Source organism: Hippoglossus hippoglossus, chromosome 5 (assembly GCF_009819705.1).
Source record: "Hippoglossus hippoglossus isolate fHipHip1 chromosome 5, fHipHip1.pri, whole genome shotgun sequence".
NCBI classification, from domain to species: Eukaryota; Metazoa; Chordata; class Actinopteri; order Pleuronectiformes; family Pleuronectidae; genus Hippoglossus; species Hippoglossus hippoglossus.
In genome coordinates, this window is record NC_047155.1 from 25,746,959 (window position 1) to 25,769,414 (window position 22,456).

General features: G+C 39.8%; 4 protein-coding genes and 1 long non-coding RNA gene across 8 annotated transcripts; 2 read left to right on the forward strand and 3 right to left on the reverse strand.

The window, feature by feature from the left end:
* Positions 1-650: 650 nt before the first annotated feature.
* On the forward strand, positions 651-22,371 carry LOC117760957. Its single transcript, XR_004613764.1, has 3 exons — positions 651-663; positions 13,667-13,677; positions 22,128-22,371. It is a non-coding gene; the product is annotated as an uncharacterized LOC117760957 (long non-coding RNA).
* Positions 681-15,936, reverse strand: LOC117760952 (intraflagellar transport protein 52 homolog). Of its 2 annotated transcripts, XM_034584407.1 has the most exons (15): positions 15,690-15,936; positions 15,425-15,568; positions 15,211-15,298; positions 14,905-15,034; positions 14,723-14,798; positions 14,505-14,576; positions 14,282-14,408; positions 14,095-14,178; positions 13,904-13,972; positions 12,149-12,303; positions 11,971-12,058; positions 11,750-11,858; positions 11,102-11,247; positions 10,956-11,015; positions 681-714 (listed from the first exon to the last, which is right to left on the reverse strand). In XM_034584407.1, exons 2-14 carry the CDS (start codon positions 15,541-15,543, stop codon positions 10,974-10,976), a joined length of 1,305 nt encoding a protein of 434 aa, XP_034440298.1. In that variant the 5' UTR covers positions 15,544-15,568; positions 15,690-15,936; the 3' UTR covers positions 681-714; positions 10,956-10,973. The 2 variants fall into 2 exon arrangements, with proteins under 2 accessions (XP_034440298.1, XP_034440297.1); XM_034584406.1 differs by lacking the exon at positions 681-714 and having other exon boundaries at positions 10,925-11,015.
* Positions 722-5,525, reverse strand: LOC117760953 (intraflagellar transport protein 52 homolog). The gene is made up of 12 exons (XM_034584408.1): positions 5,155-5,525; positions 4,953-5,040; positions 4,668-4,797; positions 4,486-4,561; positions 4,268-4,339; positions 4,043-4,169; positions 3,856-3,939; positions 2,858-2,926; positions 2,616-2,770; positions 2,445-2,529; positions 2,238-2,324; positions 722-900 (listed from the first exon to the last, which is right to left on the reverse strand). The coding sequence occupies exons 1-12, from the start codon at positions 5,271-5,273 to the stop codon at positions 862-864; spliced, it is 1,131 nt and encodes a 376-aa protein (XP_034440299.1). The 5' UTR covers positions 5,274-5,525; the 3' UTR covers positions 722-861.
* si:ch73-303b9.1 lies at positions 9,626-10,525 on the forward strand. Of its 2 annotated transcripts, none has more exons than XM_034584413.1 (2): positions 9,626-9,731; positions 9,806-10,525. In XM_034584413.1, exons 1-2 carry the CDS (start codon positions 9,647-9,649, stop codon positions 10,294-10,296), a joined length of 576 nt encoding a protein of 191 aa, XP_034440304.1. In that variant the 5' UTR covers positions 9,626-9,646; the 3' UTR covers positions 10,297-10,525. The 2 variants fall into 2 exon arrangements, with proteins under 2 accessions (XP_034440304.1, XP_034440305.1); XM_034584414.1 differs by having other exon boundaries at positions 9,687-9,731; positions 9,782-10,358.
* Positions 17,366-22,134, reverse strand: LOC117760954 (serine/arginine-rich splicing factor 6-like). 2 transcript variants are annotated; one of them, XM_034584411.1, is made up of 7 exons: positions 21,944-22,134; positions 20,684-20,826; positions 19,230-19,348; positions 18,791-18,993; positions 18,600-18,677; positions 18,039-18,254; positions 17,366-17,999 (listed from the first exon to the last, which is right to left on the reverse strand). In XM_034584411.1, exons 1-7 carry the CDS (start codon positions 22,048-22,050, stop codon positions 17,864-17,866), a joined length of 1,002 nt encoding a protein of 333 aa, XP_034440302.1. In that variant the 5' UTR covers positions 22,051-22,134; the 3' UTR covers positions 17,366-17,863. The 2 variants fall into 2 exon arrangements, with proteins under 2 accessions (XP_034440302.1, XP_034440301.1); XM_034584410.1 differs by having other exon boundaries at positions 17,366-18,254.
* Positions 22,372-22,456: the final 85 nt, after the last annotated feature.

The window sequence follows — 22,456 nt, forward strand, 5'->3', positions numbered from 1 at the left end:
TATATCTGTTGTTGCATTGTGTGTTCTTTTGAGGTAGAGAACAATCAATAATTAATAACTACATTATCTGGGACTGATAATTAATTAAATTATATAAATTTTATCCGATGGGAGCTGGTGCCCCTTTTCCATAACAAGTGAATCATCATAAAACTACAATAAAGACATTCCCACAAACTGATCACATTCAAGAAAAACATAAACATACATTAACGTACATTCTTTTGATCTTTGGCAGCCAAAATCGAATCATTACATACCAACGTACATCTCGAAAAAAGAATGCCTCTAGTCAGTGGCATAGCAGGGAGGCAAAAAATGATGCTGTCTATGGCTGTACATTATTGTCTTCCTCTGCACCTACCTTGGATCAAAGGCGACAGTGGATTTTAGAGTACTGGATGATAATATAAAAGTAGGACGCACAAGTTAACCATTCTTAAAGATTCATCATTGTTTGCTGTGTAAATATTTATTTCATTTTATTTTTGTTAATCACTGGATCCATGAGTGAGGACTCATGCAGACTTGTTTGTCTAAATCAAAATGTTTTTAAATATTTGAATATTTAAATAAAAGTGTGTTTTTCCACAATTGAATACAAAAGAGAGATTATAAACATCATATACATGTTTTTATTTCAAAACACAAAAGTACCAAGTTGTTGAATTATATTCTACTGTTGAACCTGTATGTTGAAAAGGCAGAGTTGAAAATTATGAACAACAATCCACTGACACCGGAGCAAATCATGTCTCATTGACGATGTCATGCTCCTGCAAAGGAACTCTCCAACCTGGAGGAAAATGTTCCAAGGTGTGCTTGGAATCCCTCTGATCTTGATCTAAGTTTGGAGTCACATCAAGAAGTTTGCGCACAACTCATGATCGTTGACTGTACCTGTGACCAGAAACAGTTAGATTAGAACAGAGTTTAGTCTTACTGTGGCCCTGTTCACACCTGATATGAACATCCGTCCTGACTCCTGAGAGATCGATCACATGTGGACAGTGTTAAGTACATGTGTTCACACCTGACATTAAAATAATAATAATAATAATAATAATAATAATAACTTTATTTGTATAGCACTTATCTAAACGAGGTTACAAAGTGCTTCACACAAAAGTCCATGGCAAAATGAAGAATCGATTGTAATAAAAGATATTCTGTTCAGTCCAATTAAAGAGCCAAATCATAACATAATTAGGCCGAGACCTTTAGTTTGTAGAGAAAACCCAACAGTTCCCACAATGAGCAGCACTTTGGCAACTGTGGAGAGAAAAAACTCCCTCATTAACTGGGAGAAACCTCTGGCAGAACCAGACTCAGCAGGGTTGCGGGGGAGCAGAGAAAATGGGGGAGATAGGTGGCATAGAGAGAGTAGAAAAGAGAGAGAGATGGGGGTGGGGGGCGGGAGAGAGAGAGAGAGAGATCAGGAACATCACACTTGAACGTTGTAAAACTGATTGTTGTAATGAAAATAAGATTATTATTTCAGTTTTATTGGAATTTAACTGAAGGAAGTTAAGTGAAATCCATTCCTTAATGGCGGATAGGCACTGTGTTAGGACACTCACGCGGCTGACGTTGTCTGGCTTGAAGGACAAGTATATTTGGGTGTCATCGGCATATGAATGGTATGATATCCCATTCAAATGGCTGATGACGTTTCCTAATGGGAGCATGTAGAGTGAAAATAGGATGGGACCAAGAAGGGAACCTTGTGGTACTCCACACAACAGTGGAGCCAAGGATGAGGTGTTATTTCTGATGGAAATGGATATTTGTCTAAGATATGACTTGAACCAACTAAGGGCAGTGCCGGATATGCCGACGCATTGCGTTAGTCTATTGATCAGAATGTTATGATCAATGGTGTCAAATGCGGCACTAAGGTCAAGGAGCAGTAATACCGTGCAATCACCAGCATCGGCAGACATTAGTAAATCATTAGTAATTATGGGGGGGGGGGGGGGTCTCCGTACTGTGTAGTTTACGGAAGCCTGACTGGAATTTGTCGAAAAAAAGTTATTATTCTCACACATATCTAGCAGTTGGGTCAGAACCACCTTTTCAAGAATTTTTGGATATACATTCGAATGCATTCACACCTGCACTCCGTGACACTGACCACTTGTGATCGGATCAGTCAGGATGAATGTTAATACCAGGTGTGAACAGGGCGTGAGTCATCTTCAAACTAACCAGATCATATTTTTCAGTAACAAACTTACACTTATTGGTGAGCTGTGCAAGGCCTTTTCCAGATCAGACAGTTCCAACGTAGGTGGAGGTAGATCACTTACTGCAGGTGGAAAGTCCTAAAAATGAGGCAAGATCCACTTGTGAGTTTACACTGGTGGGGCTTTGATTTGAAAATTACTAGAACTGAATGATAAGCGTGGAAAATACTGGATCACAAATGCAGGAGTGAAACTTACAGCAGGTTTAAGCTCAGGCAGAATCTCAAACTGTGGTGTGATCCGCTGAAGTGGCTCGTCTTTGACACTAAGCTGTTTGTAGGCACTGCAGGGGGGAAAAAAATTAGTAGACAGGAAGATAAAGAGCTGTAATGATGGAATAATGATGTCAGGTATAGTTTGCATTCTCACCTGATGACTTGGGGTAAGGTGTCAGTTGAAAAATTTAACAAAGACATGTCAAAGAGAGAGGTGAAGTCCCTGGGGTCTACATCATCCTCTGGTAAACACACTCTGAGCTGCTCTGACAAGAACCCTGTGTCTGGCAACATGGTGTAATCTGTGATCTAGGGGAGAAAAAGGTGAGATGGAGATCAGTTAATTTGAGAGACAATAATAATGACGCCATTCTCCTATCGAGTGTACATCCTCACCTCTGGGTGTTCTGCATCAATCTGATTCAGCTGGATATTGTCAGTCATGAGCCACTGGAGCATGACATCCTAGAATGAAAATAATAACTCTTAAAGGGGACATAGCATGCCCATTTTACCACAAGTTGATATGGTTCCTTGGGGTCTTAATGAAATGTCTGTAACATACTTTGGTCAAAATACCACAAGGATCATTTAAAACAGCACCCTTTTTACCCTGTATAAAACAGCCCTCCACAGAGTGACCTGTTTTGAGTGCCTGTTCCTTTAAATGCTAATGAGCCAGCTCCCCCCTCCCCCTCTCCCCCCATGATTTTAAACGATATAAATTACATATTTTATATGATATAAATAATCAAATATGCATCCCATACTTTGTATTCCCCTTCTGTTGTCCTGGAGTTTTAATTTTCCCAATCACATAATTAAATGTCCCCCTCTGCCCATCCACTACAAGCACACAAGCAGACAGACAGAGAGAGAAAGAGAGGTGGGGGGGGGGGGCTATGAAGACCATCATTTACCCCCGAACCCCGACATTCAACGGGTACAACAAGCGGAGAAAGCAGAATCGCGGGCTGACCTTATATATACAGTCTATGGGGCTGACCAGCGGAGAAATGCACGTCCCGTGTGAACAGCCAGGCGGCTGCGCGCTGGAGAACGGCGCTGCGCTGCCTCGCAGCTGCGCTTCCGCGTCCGGTGTAAACCCGGCGTAACGAGTGTGGTGGGCCAAGGCCATGTAGGGAGACTTCCAGTTCCTTGTTACGACACAAAACCCAGGAAGCTCAATCGAGTCGCTCAAGCATGACGTTTCTGACTTAGAGGAACCATAACAAAACGCGCAAGTGTTTTTTTCCCAGAGTTTTTGGGTTGGTAGACATGCCAGATACCCACATTAACGTGTAGAAGCACTAACAAAGTGGAATTTGCATGCTATGTCCCCTTTAACATCTGATGTGTTCATTAAGAAATCTTTGAACGTGAAATTGACTCACCATGATTTTACTGTTCTCTTCTTTGTCGATGTATTGGTCACTGAACATGTGGCACGAACCCAGCACAACCAGTTTGCCAGCCTCCTTCATAAGATACAAGACATCTTTGAATATCAACTCACAAGTATAAATTCATATCTATTATTTGTGCTGTGAGTGAGTATGAAAGCTACATTGAGCCTCTGACCTTTCCTTGATAGAAGGCCAAGACAGGCCTGTTGAGGGGGAAGCAGTCTGAACCAGTAGAAAGAACTGGCATAGCCGGCTTCATCACATTTAGTGTGGCACCGTATGGGTACACAAATGTCAGAGCCCTACACAAACAAACAGAAACGCTTGTGTTCAAAACCAGCTCCCAAATCCTATCACAAAATTATAAACTCTTTGGAGTGTATATAGACAAATCATTTACTGTGCATTGTTGCCAACATTTTCATCTTCAAGGATTCCTGTGACCACTTTGCCAGCAGCCCGACTGATCTCTCTAGACAAGAGGGAAGCAGAAAACTCAGAGGTACATCAGCTGGTAGACAATACGATTACATTTTAATAGGCTCTGTATTTTACAAACAAACAGGGATTGATTGGAATATGTTTGCATAAGAAAAACAACATGCTGCAGCAGCAAACCTGTTCAATACACCATTGGACACAAGCGCCTCCTTAGGGTGGAAGTATTTGTAATACACATTCCTCACAACAGCATCTGCAGCAGACATGGAGAGAAATAAGAAAATACATGATTCCATAAAATTATAATAAAAACACTTCTGACTGATCTCATCTGTCCTTTCAGTAATCTCCATACGCACCATTGTTGACCAGTATTCCAAACTCCTCCAGGAGAAAGTTGATGTTAGTGTCATATTTGATTTCTCCTCCTTCACCGAGCATGACCAGGACGTTTCCTCCTCCATCCAGGTAGTGCTTCAGCACCTCCAGCTGGAAACACATGGGGACAGTGTCAAAAACATACTTGTGTGAAAACCCGCTGGCAAGTGTTTCACTTCCGCCTCCCCCCTGAGCCTTTTGTTGAATCACATAAGTTGAAAATCACATCAAATAAACTAAACTGAAATCCTGTCATCATACATCACCTCTGATGCTTTGAACTTCTCTCTCGGACCTGCAGTGATCCACAACTTGACGTCCTTCAGCTTCTTCGCAGACAGCTCATGTTTCATGCTGTGGAACACATCGTTTATTTTTTATGTTAAATTATATTAAATTACTGCACAAGCTCCAGCAAGTATTCAAGCCGAAGCGAGTAGTTTTGTTCCAGCTGAACACTTTACTAACCTCTGAATTTTCCCCTGAGCTTGTAGTTTCCTCTGCATTGATTTATATCCATTATTCATGGTGAAAACTTCTTTTTTAGAAGCGTTAAAGATCATGCGGTTGTGCGATTCGCTCTCCATTTTAAAGAACTAAATCACCAAACCCGACTGGTAAACGTTGAGTTAGAAACAGGTTTCTCTTGAACAAATTATAGCAATATCAGCTCACAACAGGTTGAGTTAGCGCGATTGTTATGATATTATCGAATACTTGAATATTTCTTCTTCTTTGATCGGTGCATTGCAACCAATCCATCTACTACTGTACTTCCCTTTCATTCACGACGCAACATCAAAGGTAATATAACGATTGTATGTTCTACATCAAAGGACAGGCCACTGTCATGATTTATGAATTGAAAACCTTATTTCCAGTTGTGGTGGTTTCTCTTCTCTTGTGTGGAGCTGAGTGGTGATAAGACAAACAAAGTTTTATTTCCATTAGAGTGAAAGAAGACTTTGGTTTTAAAACATTTTATTTATAAATAATTATGAGAAGTGCCCTATTTATCACTTGAGCCCCTGCCCCCCAAAATGTCTCTGCACGAGAGCAACTACTGCTGTTTGTGATTTATTCAATGAGATATGTACTGGTTTATGAAAGTTTATTAGATAGTTTGTTCGCTCTCGGGGGGTTGGACTCAAAATGAATCAAGAAGTGAGATCCATATGCATGATCTTGGTGTCTATGGATAGGTAAGAACTCAAAGACTTTATTCCCAGTATCAGTTACAGTGTGACTGATACTGTGCCTGAGTAAACTGTGATAACCCAAAGGATAAATTTTAATTTGTTCATACCCTTGCCTTAAGTTCTACATAAGATGGTGAATAACTCCATGATAGCAATGATGCAGAGAGATCCCACTGTTCATGTAGCAATTTATTGACTGTATCCACAGTAGATGGAAACACCACAAAGGATCAAAGTTTTTAGTAACGGTAGGACCAGGCACAGTTATTCTCTTTAGGCTGAATAAGTGTGTTCAGTGTTTTTGTGTTACAAGACAGCAAAGAGAGACACACACAATTTTACTTTCCAATTGCATATAAAGCATTTACAGTTTTATTTACTGTCATTAAGTTGACTTTGGCCCAAATGTTTTCCTTATGGCACAATCTCATAGGCAAGGACTCTTAGTTAAATACACTTATATCCATAAGAATATTTAAAATAGACTTATTTTAAAATAGAAACATTTTTACTCCTTCAACTATTTTTTTTAGTTATGAACTTCTATGGTGTAAAAGCATGAGTGCAAATACTAGACTAATGACAAACAGCTACTGACCTACTACTTTTTAATCAAGTTTTATTCTCATATCTTCAGTTTTTATATGAATTCAGTTAACTGACAATGACTCCATGGACAGCAATATTGATACAGGCTGGCTTATCCACTTAAAATAAAGTCAAATGTACTGATATTGAAGCAAACTGTTATTTATACTTTCCTGGCTAACCAGTAATTTCAAGTGCATCTCCACCAAGGTTACCAAGTACAACTTGAAAAATAAAAAATAAATGCTGCTTTTGATGACATTCATGTGTACATAATCGTCCTTATTTTTCTATGTTTGAGTAATTTGTGCAAATGCAGATCATAATACCTAATTAAGCATTAAATTATAGCATTGTCTATTGTAATGACATATTGTGTCAGTGATGATAAATGTTAATAATGGAACCTTAAAAAGGGCTACAGAGCTGCAATAACAGACACAAACAACAGGTCTTACATGTGTCAAAGATAGCAGTGGGATTGTAGTAAGGACTGGGTTAAAGTGACTTTAATATTTAAAACATCTTTGAAGTTCAGAAGGCACAAATATTAATTGGCTAATGATACATTAGTAACTCGGGCCGAGACTGTACTGTGGATCGGAAAGTACAACTGACTTAGTATTTGTTATATAAAACACTATAAGCTAACACACCTTAAAATTGTCTATACCATGAGACCTAAAGCTGCTAGACTAAAGACAAGTGAAGGAAAGACATTTTCTACTAATTTTGCTGATGAATGGAAATTAACAATACATTCAAAAAACTATCTGATTTGCATATCTGCAGAAAAAGACCAGATACTGAATCAGATAAAGATATGCACAATAGGCTACATAAATATACATATGGAAATACCGGACTGTACAGATGGTAATGCAGTCCACTTATCACTTGTTGCACATTGTTACAGTGCAAAGTAATAACGATGAGGACATGTGATATAGCCTCCACGTATCCAACAGTAATATCACTTAATTTTTGAATGCAGCTCAAAAAACACAATTACTAAGCAATATGTGGACCCAAAACTTAAGAGAAAAAAAGAACATCTTTCCTTGTTCTCCTTGATCTTTAGGGAAACCAAGGGTGGGTATCAAAAGCGGTCATCTACATTATGTGCTGACTAGTCAATTTCTTTTTCCATAGAGACTGGATTTCTTTGGCTTTGAAAAAACATTTATATGTTATTTGTTCTGTAACGCTGTTAGGAGTCTCAAGTGTGGCACAGGCACATCTTATAAATGATCATTAGACAAAAATAAGAGAATTAACATGGCATGGACCAATAAAATGCTGAAGTGAACTCACTGACAACTTAATGTGAACAACAACTGGGTCAGTGTTACACATTCAAAGTAGGTGGTATGTTGACTGTGTAAACTCCAGGCAACACAGATGTGCAAATAAAATGACTGTTTATTTTACCTCTCAGCACTTGTTTCTGTGTAGGAATACCCTTTATGCATGAGAACTAAATAAAAGAGAAAGCTTGTAGACACAAAGTGCATATCTGAACCCCCTCACTTTATTTGTTTTAAGGGAAGACAAAAAGTCGTGCAATATGTTGTATATATGACAGCAGATTGACTTGAACAGCAGAGATATATGAAAAAACTACAGCTTGAAATACATCTATAAGTGTTTGTTTACAGCATGAAGGGAAGGTCCAAATTCTTGGTCCCATCACCGGTGTAGATGTATCCGTGCTGTGGCGTCATTGGCACGTGGTAGAGGGTCGGGCCGAGCCACAACAGGCTGCGAAGCACGCACACTTTGCTGCCACATTCAAACTGGAGACTCCATGTTCCTGCAGACAAGGGCAGAAAGCTTGTAAGTAGTTGCAAAGTCGTGTTCCCTGACTGTAAAGTAGAAGACTGGAGTAATATTTGGAAATCACTCCAAGACAGATATGCTGTTCACATGCCAGGGGCAGCCAAGGGATACTTCAATAAATCAACGTTTTGTGCTTTATGATATCTACAGTCCAACCTGTTTCTGAAGATGTTTGGGTGTGACCACAAACCAAAGACCCAGGGCATAGAGAACTTGAACTGTGTATTTAACCGTGTTAATATAAAAAAACATTTGAAGGATTCCTTTACACAAAAGGGAGATGATTCAGAGAAATAAGACAATAGTCTACCCCTTGTTCTGGACACAGTGGTTGTGGAAAAGAGGTGGAGCACAGCCCAGGGGTCGCAGAAGTAAACATCTGTCTTTTGGTGGAGATGCATTATACTGCATTTCCCATTTAAAAAACAAAAGTGTTTCTCCTGTTCAGCGAACGCATGAGAAATGGTGTTCAAACGACTGCAGTGAGTGTGGCATTGAGACAGCTGTGTAGTGTCTGCTACAGTGACGACACTGTTAACGTCAATATCAACTCAAAGAACACACACAAACATATACACACGAGGAAGCTCTGTGAAATCAAACACCTGTTGCACGTTTAGTCTTGAACGCTCATACACTTGAACATGCAGGACGTCACTTAATCTGCATCATATCCAGCCAAGAAACCAACCTCACAGGCTGGCTTGACAAAAGCTGCTTTATACATGCACTGAACTATAAAGATCTTCAGGAGAAGGTGTATGTGTGAACGCAAATGACATAAGAAGAGGCTCCAGAGTTTCTGCAGACTTTCTGTAGAGTATAGAGTCCACAGAAAGTCTGGAGAAGCCGATATGAGCACAGCAGGAGACCCCCTGCTGGATTCACCATGAGGGGGTTGATGACGCTTCCAACACACGACAAGCAATCATTCTGACAGTTAATCACTTAAATCAAGTATCAAAAGATTTACTGGTTTTAATCTCTCAAATCAGCTATTCCCTTTGTTATATTATTATAAATTGAAAATGTTTGTACAAAGTGAGCAGTTTAAAGACTTATAAAATGATCAAATTAAAAAGGTTATGAATACAATTTCATACAATAAATTAATATTAGTTAGGGACCTAATTTAGTTTGTTTTGTTTCCTTAAACAAATTCTTAATTTGAATATTTTTTACACAAACTAAATAAATTAGAATGAAAATATGAAAAACGTAAAACAAACATCTAAAACATGTCTGAGCCTGATCTGCCTACGACTTGAGGCTTGGATCCCCCCCCGCCTCCTTCAGACTGATGACCTGTTCATTCTCCAGCTGAGTCAATTAACATGCAGCCTCAGATAAAACCCACCTGGACCTCAGCTGACACTCACAGGCCCAGGGAAACAATGGAGAAAGCTATCGTCATTACAGGTAAGAAAATTGGTTTTATTCTGCAGATAGATTCATTTTAATTTGATCAGATGATGTGACATTTTACTTCCTAGATATGAAAAGCTTCGAGTGTTCATCTCCATCGGAGCTTGACAGGAAGTTCTTTGGTGAACAGAGTTTGATGTCGTCTTTGTCGCTGGAGCAGCTGTCCACGTCTAGGGCATCAAATGAAACGGTAGCTGATGGATCTGACCCCAGGCTGTCGAGCCTGGCTTTTCTCTGCCTGTCATCAGACCCCATTTCTCCCACTGTCACAATTGCAGTGAACAACCTGAATACTCAAGAGAAGGACAACTGTCACCTGGCCGTTCCTTTACAGGGAAAGTCCTCCACTCCCTACGTGCTCCTTCAGAAGCGACAAAAAGCTGCTTTGTTTGACCAGTCGTTCAGTGATCTCGCTGCCTCTCAAATGTCATGGGATGTGTCTCTGATTAAATCAGAGAGCAACAGCCCAAAACCTTGCAATGAGTCCAGCACTCTGGAGTCAACATGGAGTCCGAAACCTCCGTCTACACAACCTTCACTGGCTGAAGTTTCCCCCTGATTATGTCCACCCTAACACACGGAAAATTGGGATGTTTGAAAGTAAAGATTGTTGTCTCTGGCTGTACCTCGTCTTCCTCTGCACCCACCATGGAGCCAAGATGACGCAGTGTGAATCTTAAAAGTAATGGACGATATAAAGGTACAATGCTCAACAACAGTTGTTAAAGATTCATCACTGTATGCGTTGGCAACATCAATTCATCTTGTTTTATCACACGATCCATGTGGAGCTGTCTGTCTACAACAATGTTTTTAAAGATTTGAATATTTAAATAAAAGTGACAACTTTATTTGCTTTAGTTTATTTTAACAATGTTTTTTTTTTTTTTGTTTTTTTTTTACATGATTGCATACAAAAAGGGATATAAAGATTAATAACTATATACACAGTCGGTAAACGCAACAGTACCATGTTGTTTAAGTGCAAGTCCATGATCATGTGAATTTTCTTGGTCTCTGTAAGAATCAGCTTGGTCATGGAACAGGTGCATCTCAAAATAAAAAGTTCTAAGTGAAACTTAATAAATATGTGAAATATATCAAGTGTTTTTGTTTTTTATATGAAAGTTTCACTCTTTGACTTAAATTACAGTCATGATATTCAGATTTTTTTTTTTTTTTTTTGGGAGCTGCACCTGTATATTGAAAAGGCTTGAAGATGTTTCTTGAATCCACTCACACTGGAGTGAATCGTGCCTCTGTGTCGACGTCGTGCTCCTGCAAAAGGGAAGTGAACTTTTAGACAAGTCCTTCAAGACAGAAATAAAGTTGCTTGTAGGACATTTAAAAGTTCTCTCTCTCACCTGATTGAGCTTCCTAAACTCTACAACCTGAAAGAAAATGTGTTCCAAGATGTGCTTGGCATCCCTCTGCTCTTTATCCAACTTTGGAGTCACACCCAGAATTTCCCCACATTTACGCACATAGAACTCCAGATCGTCGTCTGTACCTGTGACCAGAAACGGTTCGATTAGAACAGATAATCTTTCTGTGGCCCTGTTCACACCTGGTATTAACATCCGTCCTGAGATATTGATCAAAAGTTTACAGTGTTAAGTACAGTTTGTTCATACCTGATATTAAAATGCTCTATACGCAAATAATTAGGGACATTTGTGTTTGAAGACCAACTTATTTTTACCGTCTTACTATATAGCTGTGCCTGATGATGTTTGTGTTGGCCAGTCTGAAGAAAGATTTTACTTTTATTTAAAAAAATGTATCATGTGGTGGCTAATGATATTGTTACAACAAACAAATCATCGTAGAAGAGTAAAAACATATCTGCATAGTAGGCGGTCCCACGATTCATTGACACATCTGGGTACATTTGTACCTGCACTGCTGACCACTTGTGATCAGTCAGGATGAATGTTAATACCAGGTCTGAACAGGGCGTAAATCATTTTCAACTGACCAGATAATTAGATCGTTTTCAAAAACAAACTCACATTTATTGGTGAGCTGTGCTAGCCGCACTTTCTCAGAAGAGAACGTTTCATCCAGATCAAACAAGTCCAACATGGGTGGAGGTAGATCACTCAGGGCAGGTGGAAATACCTAAAAACGAGGCAAGATCCACTTGTGGGTTTAGACTGGTGGGGCTTTGATTTACAGATGACTGGAGATGAAGTGTTAAACACTGGAACACAAATGCAGGGTTGAAACTTACAGCAGGTTGAAGCTGAGGCAGTGGAGTCTCAAACTGTGGTGTGATCAGCTGAAGTGGCTCGTCTTTCACATTAAGCTGTTTGTAGGCACTGTATCAAAATGTTATTTTGTTTCTTAGACAGGAAGATGAAGAGCTGTAATGATGGATTAATGTTGTCAAGTATCGTTTGCAGTCTCACCTGATGACTTGGGGTAAGGTGTCAGTTGACAAATTGAACAACGACATGTCAAAGAGAGAGGTGAAGTCCCTGGGGTTTTCATCACCCTCTTGTAAACACACTCTGAGCTGCTCTGACAAGCAACCTGTGTCTGGCAACATGGTGTAATCTGTGATCTAAGGGAGAAAAGGGTGAGATGGAGATCAGGGGCCTGTACTACCAAGCTGATATTACTCACTGATCTAACTCGGGGTTAACAAACCCTGGTTCAATGACACAGTGTTAAAGAATACAACGAAGCTGGTTCAGATGTTGGTCTGTTGAATCCGTTTTAACTTATGTGAGTATGCGTGTCTGTGTGCATAAAGGGGGTTTGGCCGCACAAACCCGTGTAGTGCATTTCATGAGTGCACTTTGATGCTGAGCAGATGAATGAATCTAAAATTCTCCCTAAAGTACTTGGTCATTATATTGTCTGTATGATGTTTTTAATTGATTCTAACAAAAGTTTTAGCTGCAACCACAATGTAAAGTGATCTGTATAAATTATCATTACAGTTTTTCTAAATAACAAAGTCAAAATTGATGGAACTGGATCCACTTGATCTTCCTCATCACCTTCAGTACAGCAGAAGTTCTCTCTTATTAATGTGTCAACACTTGTTCATTGGGTTCACACATTTACACACACCTCATACAAAGGCCCTAATGATTTAAAAGCGCTAAACATAAGGAAAATATCTAAGTTGCACATTGTATAATGCATGATTCCTTCTATATGAATCTAATGCACCTGTGTGAAGCTCCTTATTCAGTTATCAGTCCTAATTCACACATAGAAAGTGTCACCTCTGTGTTAATCTTCGCAAAAACATGGATCAAAGAGGTCAAAGGTCATAAATTTAACAAAATGTACAAAATGCACTCGGGCAGAAAGAAACCGTCCACATGTGTCTTGTCTAAATGTTGACTGTAGGTCTGACATGTCAAAGACAGTTCATGGACAAACTTTCTTTGAAAATGTCTCTTTCAACAGAGCATCTGAAAACAGGTTTAAAAATAGTGTTGGTGCAGATGCAGCAGGGTTATATCTCTGTTTCTTTTGCTCAATTCGTTCTCATGGCGTCTATCCGATAGAAAATTGTGTTCTGTGTGTAGGTGTGCTTACTACAAATATTTGTTATAATGGTATTTTTTTGTGTAGATGACCTGCGATTGCATGAAAAACATTCATGATCATCAGAACACTTGACATGCATCCAGCAGCTTAGTGAAAGTAAGTACTACCTGTGAACTGCACAGATATAGTAATATTGATCATGTGGATGTTGGACAGTCAGGACATTACTCCGATGAGTGGCATTAGAGACGTCTGGTCCTAGAAGTCAACAAACTGAATTCCCTCAAATAATAATCTATGTTATGAGACCAGTGGATTCTGATCATCGTTTAATAGCCTCTCCTGCAGATCAAGCTTCTCATAATCATATGATACCGACTGGGTTTTAAGATTGTGTGAGGAGGGCGCTGCTTTTACAGGGCAACACTGAGTCGACCTTGGACAAAAACAGCTCGGCGCGGTTTTAAGTTGCAGCATACTTTTGGTCAAACCTAACCTTCTGTAGTACAAGTTAACCATGAAGTTACTCATGATGCCACAAAGTTTTCCTTGAACTTACACTGATAAGCCAGTTACCTCGCTTTGTAGTACAGGCCCCAGCTAATTTGAAAGACAATAATAATGACGCCATTCTCCTATCGAGTGTACATCCTCACCTCTGGGTCTTCTGCATCAATCTGATTCAGCTGGATATTGTCAGTCATGAGCCACTGGAGCATGACATCCTAGAATGAAAATAATAACTGTTTGTGCACAAAAACAGACTCTCAGTCCACAGGAGAGCAGAAAACAACTCTTAACATCTGATGTGTTCATTAAGAAATCTTTGAACGTCGAATGGACTCACCATGATTTTACTGTTCTCTTCTTTGTCGATGTATTGGTCACTGAACATGTGGCACGAACCCAGCACAACCAGTTTGCCAGCCTCCTTCATAAGATACAAGACATCTTTGAATATCACCTCACAAGTATAAATTCATAACTATTATATGTGCTGTGAGTGAGTATGAAAGCTACATTGAGCCTCTGACCTTTCCTTGATAGAAGGCCAAGACGGGCCTGTTGAGGGGGAAGCAGACTGATCCAGTAGAAAGAACTGGCATAGCCGGCTTTATCACACTCAGTGTGGCTCCGTACGGGTACACAAATGTCAGAGCCCTACACAAACAAACAGAAAAGCTTGTGTTCAAAACCAGCTCACAAATCTTAATACGAAATGGTACAGGCTATGTAGTTTATAGACTAATCATTTACTGTGCATTGTTGCCAACATTTTCATCTTCAATGATTCCTGTGACCACTTTGCCAGCAGCCCGACTGATCTCTCTAGACAAGAGGGAAGCAGAAAACTCAGATGCACATCAGCTGGTAGACAATACGATTACATTTTAATAGTCTCTGTAGGTTACAAACAAACAGGGATTGATTGGAATATGTTTGCATAAGAAAAACAACATGCTGCAGCAGCAAACCTGTTCAATACACCATTGGACACAAGCGCCTCCTTAGGGTGGAAGTATTTGTAATACACATTCCTCACAACAGCATCTGCAGCAGACATGGAGAGAAATAAGAAAATACATGATTCCATAAAATTATAATAAAAACATTTCTGACTGATCTCATCTGTCCTTTCAGTAATCTCCATACGCACCATTGTTGACCAGTATTCCAAACTCCTCCAGGAGAAAGTTGATGTTAGTGTCATATTTGACTTCTCCTCCTTCACCGAGCATGACCAGGACGTTTCCTCCTCCATCCAGGTAGTGCTTCAGCACCTCCAGCTGGAAACAGTGGGGACAGTGTCAAAAACATACTTGTGTGAAAACCCGCTGGCAAGTGTTTCACTTCCGCCTCCCCCCTGAGCCTTTTGTTGAATCACATAAGTTGAAAATCACATCAAATAAACTAATACAACTCATAAACTACTGAAATATGACATCCTGTCATCCTTCATCACCTCTGATGCTGTGAACTTCTCTCTCGGACCTGCAGTGATCCACAACTTGACGCCATGTAGCCTCTCCATAGACAGCTCATCTTTCATGCTGTGGAACACATCGTTTATTTCTATCTTTTGTTTTCCACAGACGCTTCAGACGCTGTTCGATCCTGAAGCACGTAGACAAACACGGCAGACAGAGGTTAGTGTTCCAGCTCCACGCTTTACTCACCTCTGGATTTTCCACTGGGCTCGTAGTCTCTTCTGCATGGATTTGTATCCATTGTTGGCGGTGAAAACTTCTCTTTTAGAAGCGTTGAAGACTACGCAGTTGTGCGTTTCCCTCTCCATCTTTTATTATGTTTAGTCCATACACCTAGAAACAGGTTTAACTCCAAGTTAGATCTCACATACGAGCTGCGGACTCCGCTTAACACATTAAACATTTATCAGCTAGCTATGGGTTGAGTTAGCACGAATATTAAAATAAACCAAACCTTTATGAAGAAGCGTCCACCGTGGTGGGCTCAAATGGTGTTAGCAAACCTAGCTACGATGCTAGTAGCGTTAGCAGTGTAGCTACTAGCTTGACGTCGTTACCTTCAACGAAACTTAAACGTTTAGTCTTTTCTGTTTATTTGTTTATAGACACTGAAGGTAACTACGCGATTACAACATCCACCAACACCTGCGACACTGCGTTACATTTTACTAACGAGTTACCTCAAAGGCTCCATGAGAAGTGGTGCATTATGGGGCAGAATGGTAACCAGAGACGCTAGTCGCTTAGCAACCAGGAAGCGCAGCGGAGTGGCAGGATAAACTCTCCTCACTCCTTTTACCCCAATCTCATTGTATTCATCAGTGAATGAAACTGTTACACACACGACACAGATTCTCCATGAGTTCATAGAGTTTCAAAAGAGCCTGCTTGGAGAGAAAATGGCTGGGAAACAATAGAATTCAAAATATAAAGATTCTATAACACAGCAAAAAAATACAGAGATAAAAAACTGTTGTGTTGTGTCGCAAACCCAGAGTCAATCAGGCCTGAGCTTTCTGGGATTACCCCATAATTAACCTTTACTTAGAAGAGATGAGGAATATATAGAGGACATATCGAGGATATATCTCCCGCTGACATCTGAGGCCATATACTTGGGAAACAGATATAAGACCTACTAGCATTAGGGACAAATACATGTTCAGGGTAATGCTGATAGCAAGTGAAAAAAGCTACAACCAACAGACGACTGGGTAGATGTACTCAAATAAAATCTGGGACAACTGGATAAGATATATGTTGACAACTATAGAGTTTGTATAGAGTCCACACAACATAGAACTCATCAGCTCAGATGTTTTTTTGTTATGAAGATAACGTTCTACAATCGGAAGTAAAAAGTACATCACCCGGAGGTGCGTTATCTGGCTACAGGTACAGATCTATAAAAATATATGAAGTGTTTATTTTCATGTGACATGCGCAGGGGTATATGTGTATGATGGAGTAAATGTGTAAGTGCAAGAAATTATATAAGAGTATGAAGATGAGGAAGTTGTGCATATGTATTGTGTATGTTAGAATGTAAAGGGAATGCATGATGGACGTTAGATGGATAATTTACTCTAATATAAGCCTTTAAATTGCTATATAAATAAAACAAAAGCTTCAGGGTTTAACCAACAGAAAGGTTTAAACAGGTATACTTACTTTTTTCTATATGTTTAGTAATAAAACAATAAGATGATTTAAAAACAACTACTCCTCTAATGCTTTATTACTTTTATATTACTTTGATATCAAACTTGAGATTTCCCAGGTAAGGAATGAACATCAATGCTACATGATTATTTATATGTTTGCGAGTCCAGTGAAGTGGTAGATTTATAAGTTGACAAAGCAACTATTATTAACCTCTTGTTAAAAAAAGAAAAATATTAACTCATGTCTTATTCGATGTAGGGCCATTATATCAGAAATATGTCTCATACACTTATATTCTTGTACTTGTTTGCTACCATCATGAATGGCCATGGACAACTTATTCCCTGACAGAATTAGATAATAACAATTCTCTTGTCTAGGGGGGATGCATATAAAAAGAAATCACAATATTGTTGTGATCTATACATTGGCAAACAATGTTCATGAAATAAATAGAGGCTTTTATTTAAATGCTATATTTTATTCCAATATGACAGAGCTAAATGTTGTAGATGGCTTCCAAATATAACTCACACAGGAAGAGGATCAGGGATATTAAAAGGCAAACAGGTAAAAACAATTATCACAGAACATGCAAATTGTGAATATTTGTTAGAAGGTTTACATCTTTCTATTTGGACGTGGTACATATTGTATATGTTATCAAAATATGAAGTAACTTCTGCCCCTGTTGTCTGCTGCTGGACTCAAAAAGTACATTTAGACTTAATTAAAACAAGCGAAATACAACAACCTCTGATCACCATTTCACAGGAAAACATAACAAATCAGGAAAATATATAGATAAAACGAGTTCCCAATTTGTTCCAAAAGGTACAAATCATTTTTGACCTGCAAACATCTCAAAGCACATCAGATACAGGCCTGGGATGTGTACTACCACTAAACTTTGTTCAATACACTGTAACAGAAGTTGTCAGGTCTTGGGAGGCGGACCCAGGATCAAGAACGAGACCTAGAGCGGGACACTGAGCGCTTTGCTGGGGACTTGGAGAGCTGACGGAAGTTGCCAAGAGGAGATTTAGAGGTGCGTTTTTCATTCCTGCTCTGTGAGTGGGAACTTGAGCGGCTTCGAGACCTCTTGCTGGAAGATTTCTCCTTGGAGCGACTTCGGGACTCCCGTTCCACTTTAGCTTTGGATCTGCTCTTGGAGCGTGACTTGCGCGTGTCTGAGCGAGAGCGGGACTTTTTGCTGTTGTAGGGACTGCGTGATTTGCGGGTGCGTGAACGAGACTTCTCTGGGGATTTAGAGTGGCTGGACTTTCTCTTTGATCTTGAGTGAGACTTCCGTCCTGACCTGGAGTGAGACCTGCGCTTGCCGCGAGACTGAGATCTGCAAAAGAGAAAGATAATTTAACAACGTTTAAGTTATGTGACTTTTAAAAATATACAGTATATATATATAAAAAAAAACATTACTTCCCCAGTTTCTAGACCTTATTTCACGACTGCTCAGTATAATTCCCAGTCACAGAAGCTAGGTATAATCACTTTCAACTAGACTCTTTAAGGCGACCTCCATGAAAACGATAACGATCTCTTTCCACATGAGCATTTTGGCTCCTATATGCTTGTCACATGAACGCCTTCACATCTTTTCCTCCGCAGAAATTAATTTGAACACCTTTAGCATTTTCAAAATTTTACGGCCAGCATAGGAGCCAAGTACTTGACTTACCGTGAGCGAGACCTTGAATGGCTGCGAGAACTCCTGCTTCTTCGGCTGCGGCTGCGAGAGCGCCGCCTGCTGCGAGATCTGTGGGTTCAACATGACAACCTTGAATATAAACAGCAAGGGAAAAAAACAAAGACAACAAATGCACACAAAAGATTCATGAGGCATGTTTTCTGACTTTGGGCTTCACCTACCTGGATCTGCTGCCAGAATATGAGCGCTTGCGCCGAGGTTTGTCTTCCACCAGACGAATCTTCCTCCCGTTAACATCAGTACCATCTAGCTTTTCTATAGCTCGCTTCATTTCTGAACGGGACCGGTACTCAATGATGCCCTCATTGGCGCGGCCTTTATGTGCATCAGCATAGGTCACTTCACCTGCTTGCCGCATAAAATCCTACGAAGAAACAAAAAATGACTATGAGGTTTACGTACAGATTTAGTTGTTCCGGACACACTGTCTAGAACCATGGAAGTGCTTATTTGTCTTGGCTGTGTATTCAAGATCAGTGTCATGCTACAGTCAGTAGTATATAGAGACTAGCTCCCACATTTTTACTCAGAGCAAAAAGTCAAAACTGTTAACAACTGGTTGGGAGTCCGTACGCTGTTTACCTTTGGATTATCTCTCACCTTGAGGTCCTGCCAGCTGCATCTACTGGACAGGTTCTCCACAATGAGGCGGTGTTCAGTGCGCACAGGTGGCCCATACTTGTCCCTGCCAGTGCGATTCCAGCTGCTGTGGCCGCCACCTTTAAAGACGACAGGAAGATAAAAATGTTCCACTAATTTGTGGAAAGGTGAGGACTCCGAAATGGCATAAACTATATAAGAAACCACCACTACAGTCTGGTTTTGGTAACCTAGAATATGTACTGGGCCCAAGCTTCCTAACTATTTCTCTTAATAGACTGCTAAGTAGCTATCAGACTTCAGAAACAGGATAAATAAAGATAAACAATGGTTTTTCATCCTCATCCTCTGGACCCAGTGATCTGACGGCTTTGGGTACAGCAGTTAGGGATTACTGAAATTTAATGAGAAACAGCATTTTATTCTAAACTTATGTGTATGAATGGTTTCTTTGAAGCACCATAGTAAATCCTGTGACCACAGCTGTAAAGGAAAGACTATAGATCAACTTTAAATAATATAGGATCCAGAAAACAAAGATGTTGTGTGGTTAAAGATAAATATATATATATATAAATATACTTTGTTTCCTCACCCAAAGTTATAGGTCTAAAATTCTTTAATTCTCTTTGCTTTCAACATTTTCATTGCATTTCTTCTTTGCAGTTGAACAGCCAGAAAATATCTCCCAACGATAAAGCTAGAGTTTGTTTTACTGAACAATACAATATTCCTTACTTTGCTCACAACACATTTGTAAAATTATAACACAAAGATGACGCCTACCAAAAACTCTGTTTTATTAGAGTATTTGGGAGCCCAATCGATGGCTGACACGTGTGCTGGCTTGGTCCTCTGCAATATGTCTTGCAAGAGTAAAACCAACAGGATTCCTCACCATCACCCTGGTCTATTGGAAAAGGATGCTGTCGTCGTGGCTTCCGGTTATGTCAACCAATGGTCAAATGGCAAAGGTCACACACACATTGTAAGGGGAAAGCCCAGGCCAAACAGGTCAGTCATCTTTACCCTCATTGGACTCGGACTCAGCCCGCAGTGGACTCTTTCAAATTGAGACATCAAGCACTTTGTTAATGTTGACTTCAAACTGAATACATTGTTGCTTCACAAGTCGTACCTTTTCTTTAATAACTGTTACTCATGGGATTTTAACACATATTTTTCACTGTAATAAGTCTTTATTTCTACCTGCTGTCGGGCACTGTGTCAGCTCCATTAGATGGCAGTGGATATAAGCCTTTTCTAAAATACAAACTACCAAATACTAAAAACTGAGTTATAATTACCAAGGTGTGAATACATGTCACATGAGTACCGACAGCTTAATTTAAATTATTGTATGTGTTACACGGGCAGTCAGCCTAAAGTTATGATATTAAACAAAGACTGATTAAAACCCCAAATTTGCATATAGTTAGACGCACTGAACTTACTGCGTCCCCCAAAGCCGGATCCGTCTCTCCTCGGTCCTCGGGCATGCTCGATGACAACTCGCTCCCCACACAGCTCTTTTCCATTCAGTTCATACACAGCATCGTCAGCATCCCGCATGTCCTCAAACTCCACAAAGCCATACCTGTGTGGGATCAATGTGCAGCAGTCAATGCAGGTACTGGTCATTACTTTCATCATGGGTTAATCTATGCATTAATACAAATGAATATTCAATTCAATTAAGTGTCGGAAAAAGGGATAAAAAGATAAGCCAAATCATGAAAACCATGAGTCGTCACTAACTAGCAAATAAACAAAGTTTTAACTTCTAAGTCAATATTAGTGATGATTAAAATAAAAAGGGGGTTTCTCATGATTACCTGCTACCATCAATTGTGGTGTCCCTCAAGGTTCTAGTTTGGTCCACTTTTATTTTCTGTTTACATTTTTCTTAAACATAGTATTTCTGGAAACGCCCAGACCTCTGCGCGTCCTCATATTAAATGTTTTTAACTATTTGGATGACTTCAAATCCTGAATGTTAAGGAATGTCTCTCAACTGAAGGAAAACAAAACTGAAGCTATTTTAATTTGTTCCACTACCTTTGTCACAAGCTTGTATAATACTCTTGGCCCCTATCCAACATCTCACATTCTGTAGTGAAAAATCTCGGGGTCCTCCAAAACTGTTTTCTTAAATTTGATACATACTAACTAACTTACTACTACGACTAATACTAATGTTGTTACATCGAGATTTCATGCTAGTGACGTGGGCCTACGCGACACACTGCCCGGCTCACCGGCTACATGGGACATTTAACTGCGCCACGATTTAGCCCGAGAGGATTCTCGTGTTTTTGGGTCTCGCATCATAATTGAAAAAAATACTTATGATTAGAAATGTGCACAAATAGCTTATCACATTAATTTTTTTAGCAAATATGCTCATTAGAAACCAGAGGGACTCTCTGAACAACGACAGCGAGCCTAACGTTAGCTACCGTCCACAGTTAGACACATGCAGCTGAGATAACGGTAATGTTGGCTTATAAACAATAGCGGCCTGTTCTGGTAAACCTTGATTGACTTTAAACATAATAAAATAAAATGACTCGGGGTTATGTCTTTATTATGCCCCCCCCCCCAAACATCAGTCTGATTATTGCTGTAAATACTGAACAATTGCGCCCCGTCCGTCTCGAGTGGACCATGAGCGTTAGCTAACCAGGCTGTTAAACATGACGAGGTGGTCTTACCCATTTTTCAAGTCGATCTCCAATAGTTTACCATAACCGCTGAAAAACCTTTGAATGTCCTTCTCTCGAACATGGTAGCTGAGCTTGCCGACATAGACCCGCGGCATCTCCGGTCAAATGTAAGAGGTAATTCCACAAGTTAGAAAACAACTAAGTGTTAGTGTTGGGCCGCAGTCAGGCCGAGCAGAGGACGCGCAGAGGTCTGGCCGTTTCCGGCAGCATACTACAAAATAAAAGCCTGGCGTCCAAAAGAAGGAAAATTAAGTAAATTGCATTACACAGTGTATCTAACATCCCCCTTTACCTGCATGTTGTTCTCACGCTGTTATTTTATCTGCATCTGTAGAAGAGGAATCTACAGGAATCCAAATGTTCCTGGATAACATTTAGAACACAGCCTTTAATCTAGCCAATCACTTTGACAAACAAATAAACAAAAATAACCCCAAATAAATGAGGTAGTAGATTTTAAGACACGTTTGCAGGTGGACAAATCTGTACATCTTCATTCCA

Coding starts and splice junctions, on each gene's coding strand:
- LOC117760953 (XM_034584408.1), bottom strand. CDS start 5,273: ATGGAGAGCGAATCGCACAACCGCATGATCTTTAACGCTTCTAAAAAA. Junction 4,340..4,485: donor TCCAATGGTGTATTGAACAG/GTTTGCTGCTGC, acceptor CCTCTTGTCTAG/AGAGATCAGTCGGGCTGCTG. Junction 2,325..2,444: donor TGCCTGAGCTTAAACCTGCT/GTAAGTTTCACT, acceptor CCTCATTTTTAG/GACTTTCCACCTGCAGTAAG.
- si:ch73-303b9.1 (XM_034584413.1), top strand. CDS start 9,647: ATGCAGCCTCAGATAAAACCCACCTGGACCTCAGCTGACACTCACAGG. Junction 9,732..9,805: donor GAAAGCTATCGTCATTACAG/GTAAGAAAATTG, acceptor TTTACTTCCTAG/ATATGAAAAGCTTCGAGTGT.
- LOC117760952 (XM_034584407.1), bottom strand. CDS start 15,543: ATGGAGAGGGAAACGCACAACTGCGTAGTCTTCAACGCTTCTAAAAGA. Junction 12,304..13,903: donor TTGATGCAGAAGACCCAGAG/GTGAGGATGTAC, acceptor TTTCTCCCTTAG/ATCACAGATTACACCATGTT. Junction 11,016..11,101: donor AGTTTAGGAAGCTCAATCAG/GTGAGAGAGAGA, acceptor TCCCTTTTGCAG/GAGCACGACGTCGACACAGA.
- LOC117760954 (XM_034584410.1), bottom strand. CDS start 22,050: ATGCCGCGGGTCTATGTCGGCAAGCTCAGCTACCATGTTCGAGAGAAG. Junction 20,827..21,943: donor GAGATCGACTTGAAAAATGG/GTAAGACCACCT, acceptor GATCCCACACAG/GTATGGCTTTGTGGAGTTTG. Junction 18,255..18,599: donor CATTCAAGGTCTCGCTCACG/GTAAGTCAAGTA, acceptor TCTCTTTTGCAG/ATCTCAGTCTCGCGGCAAGC.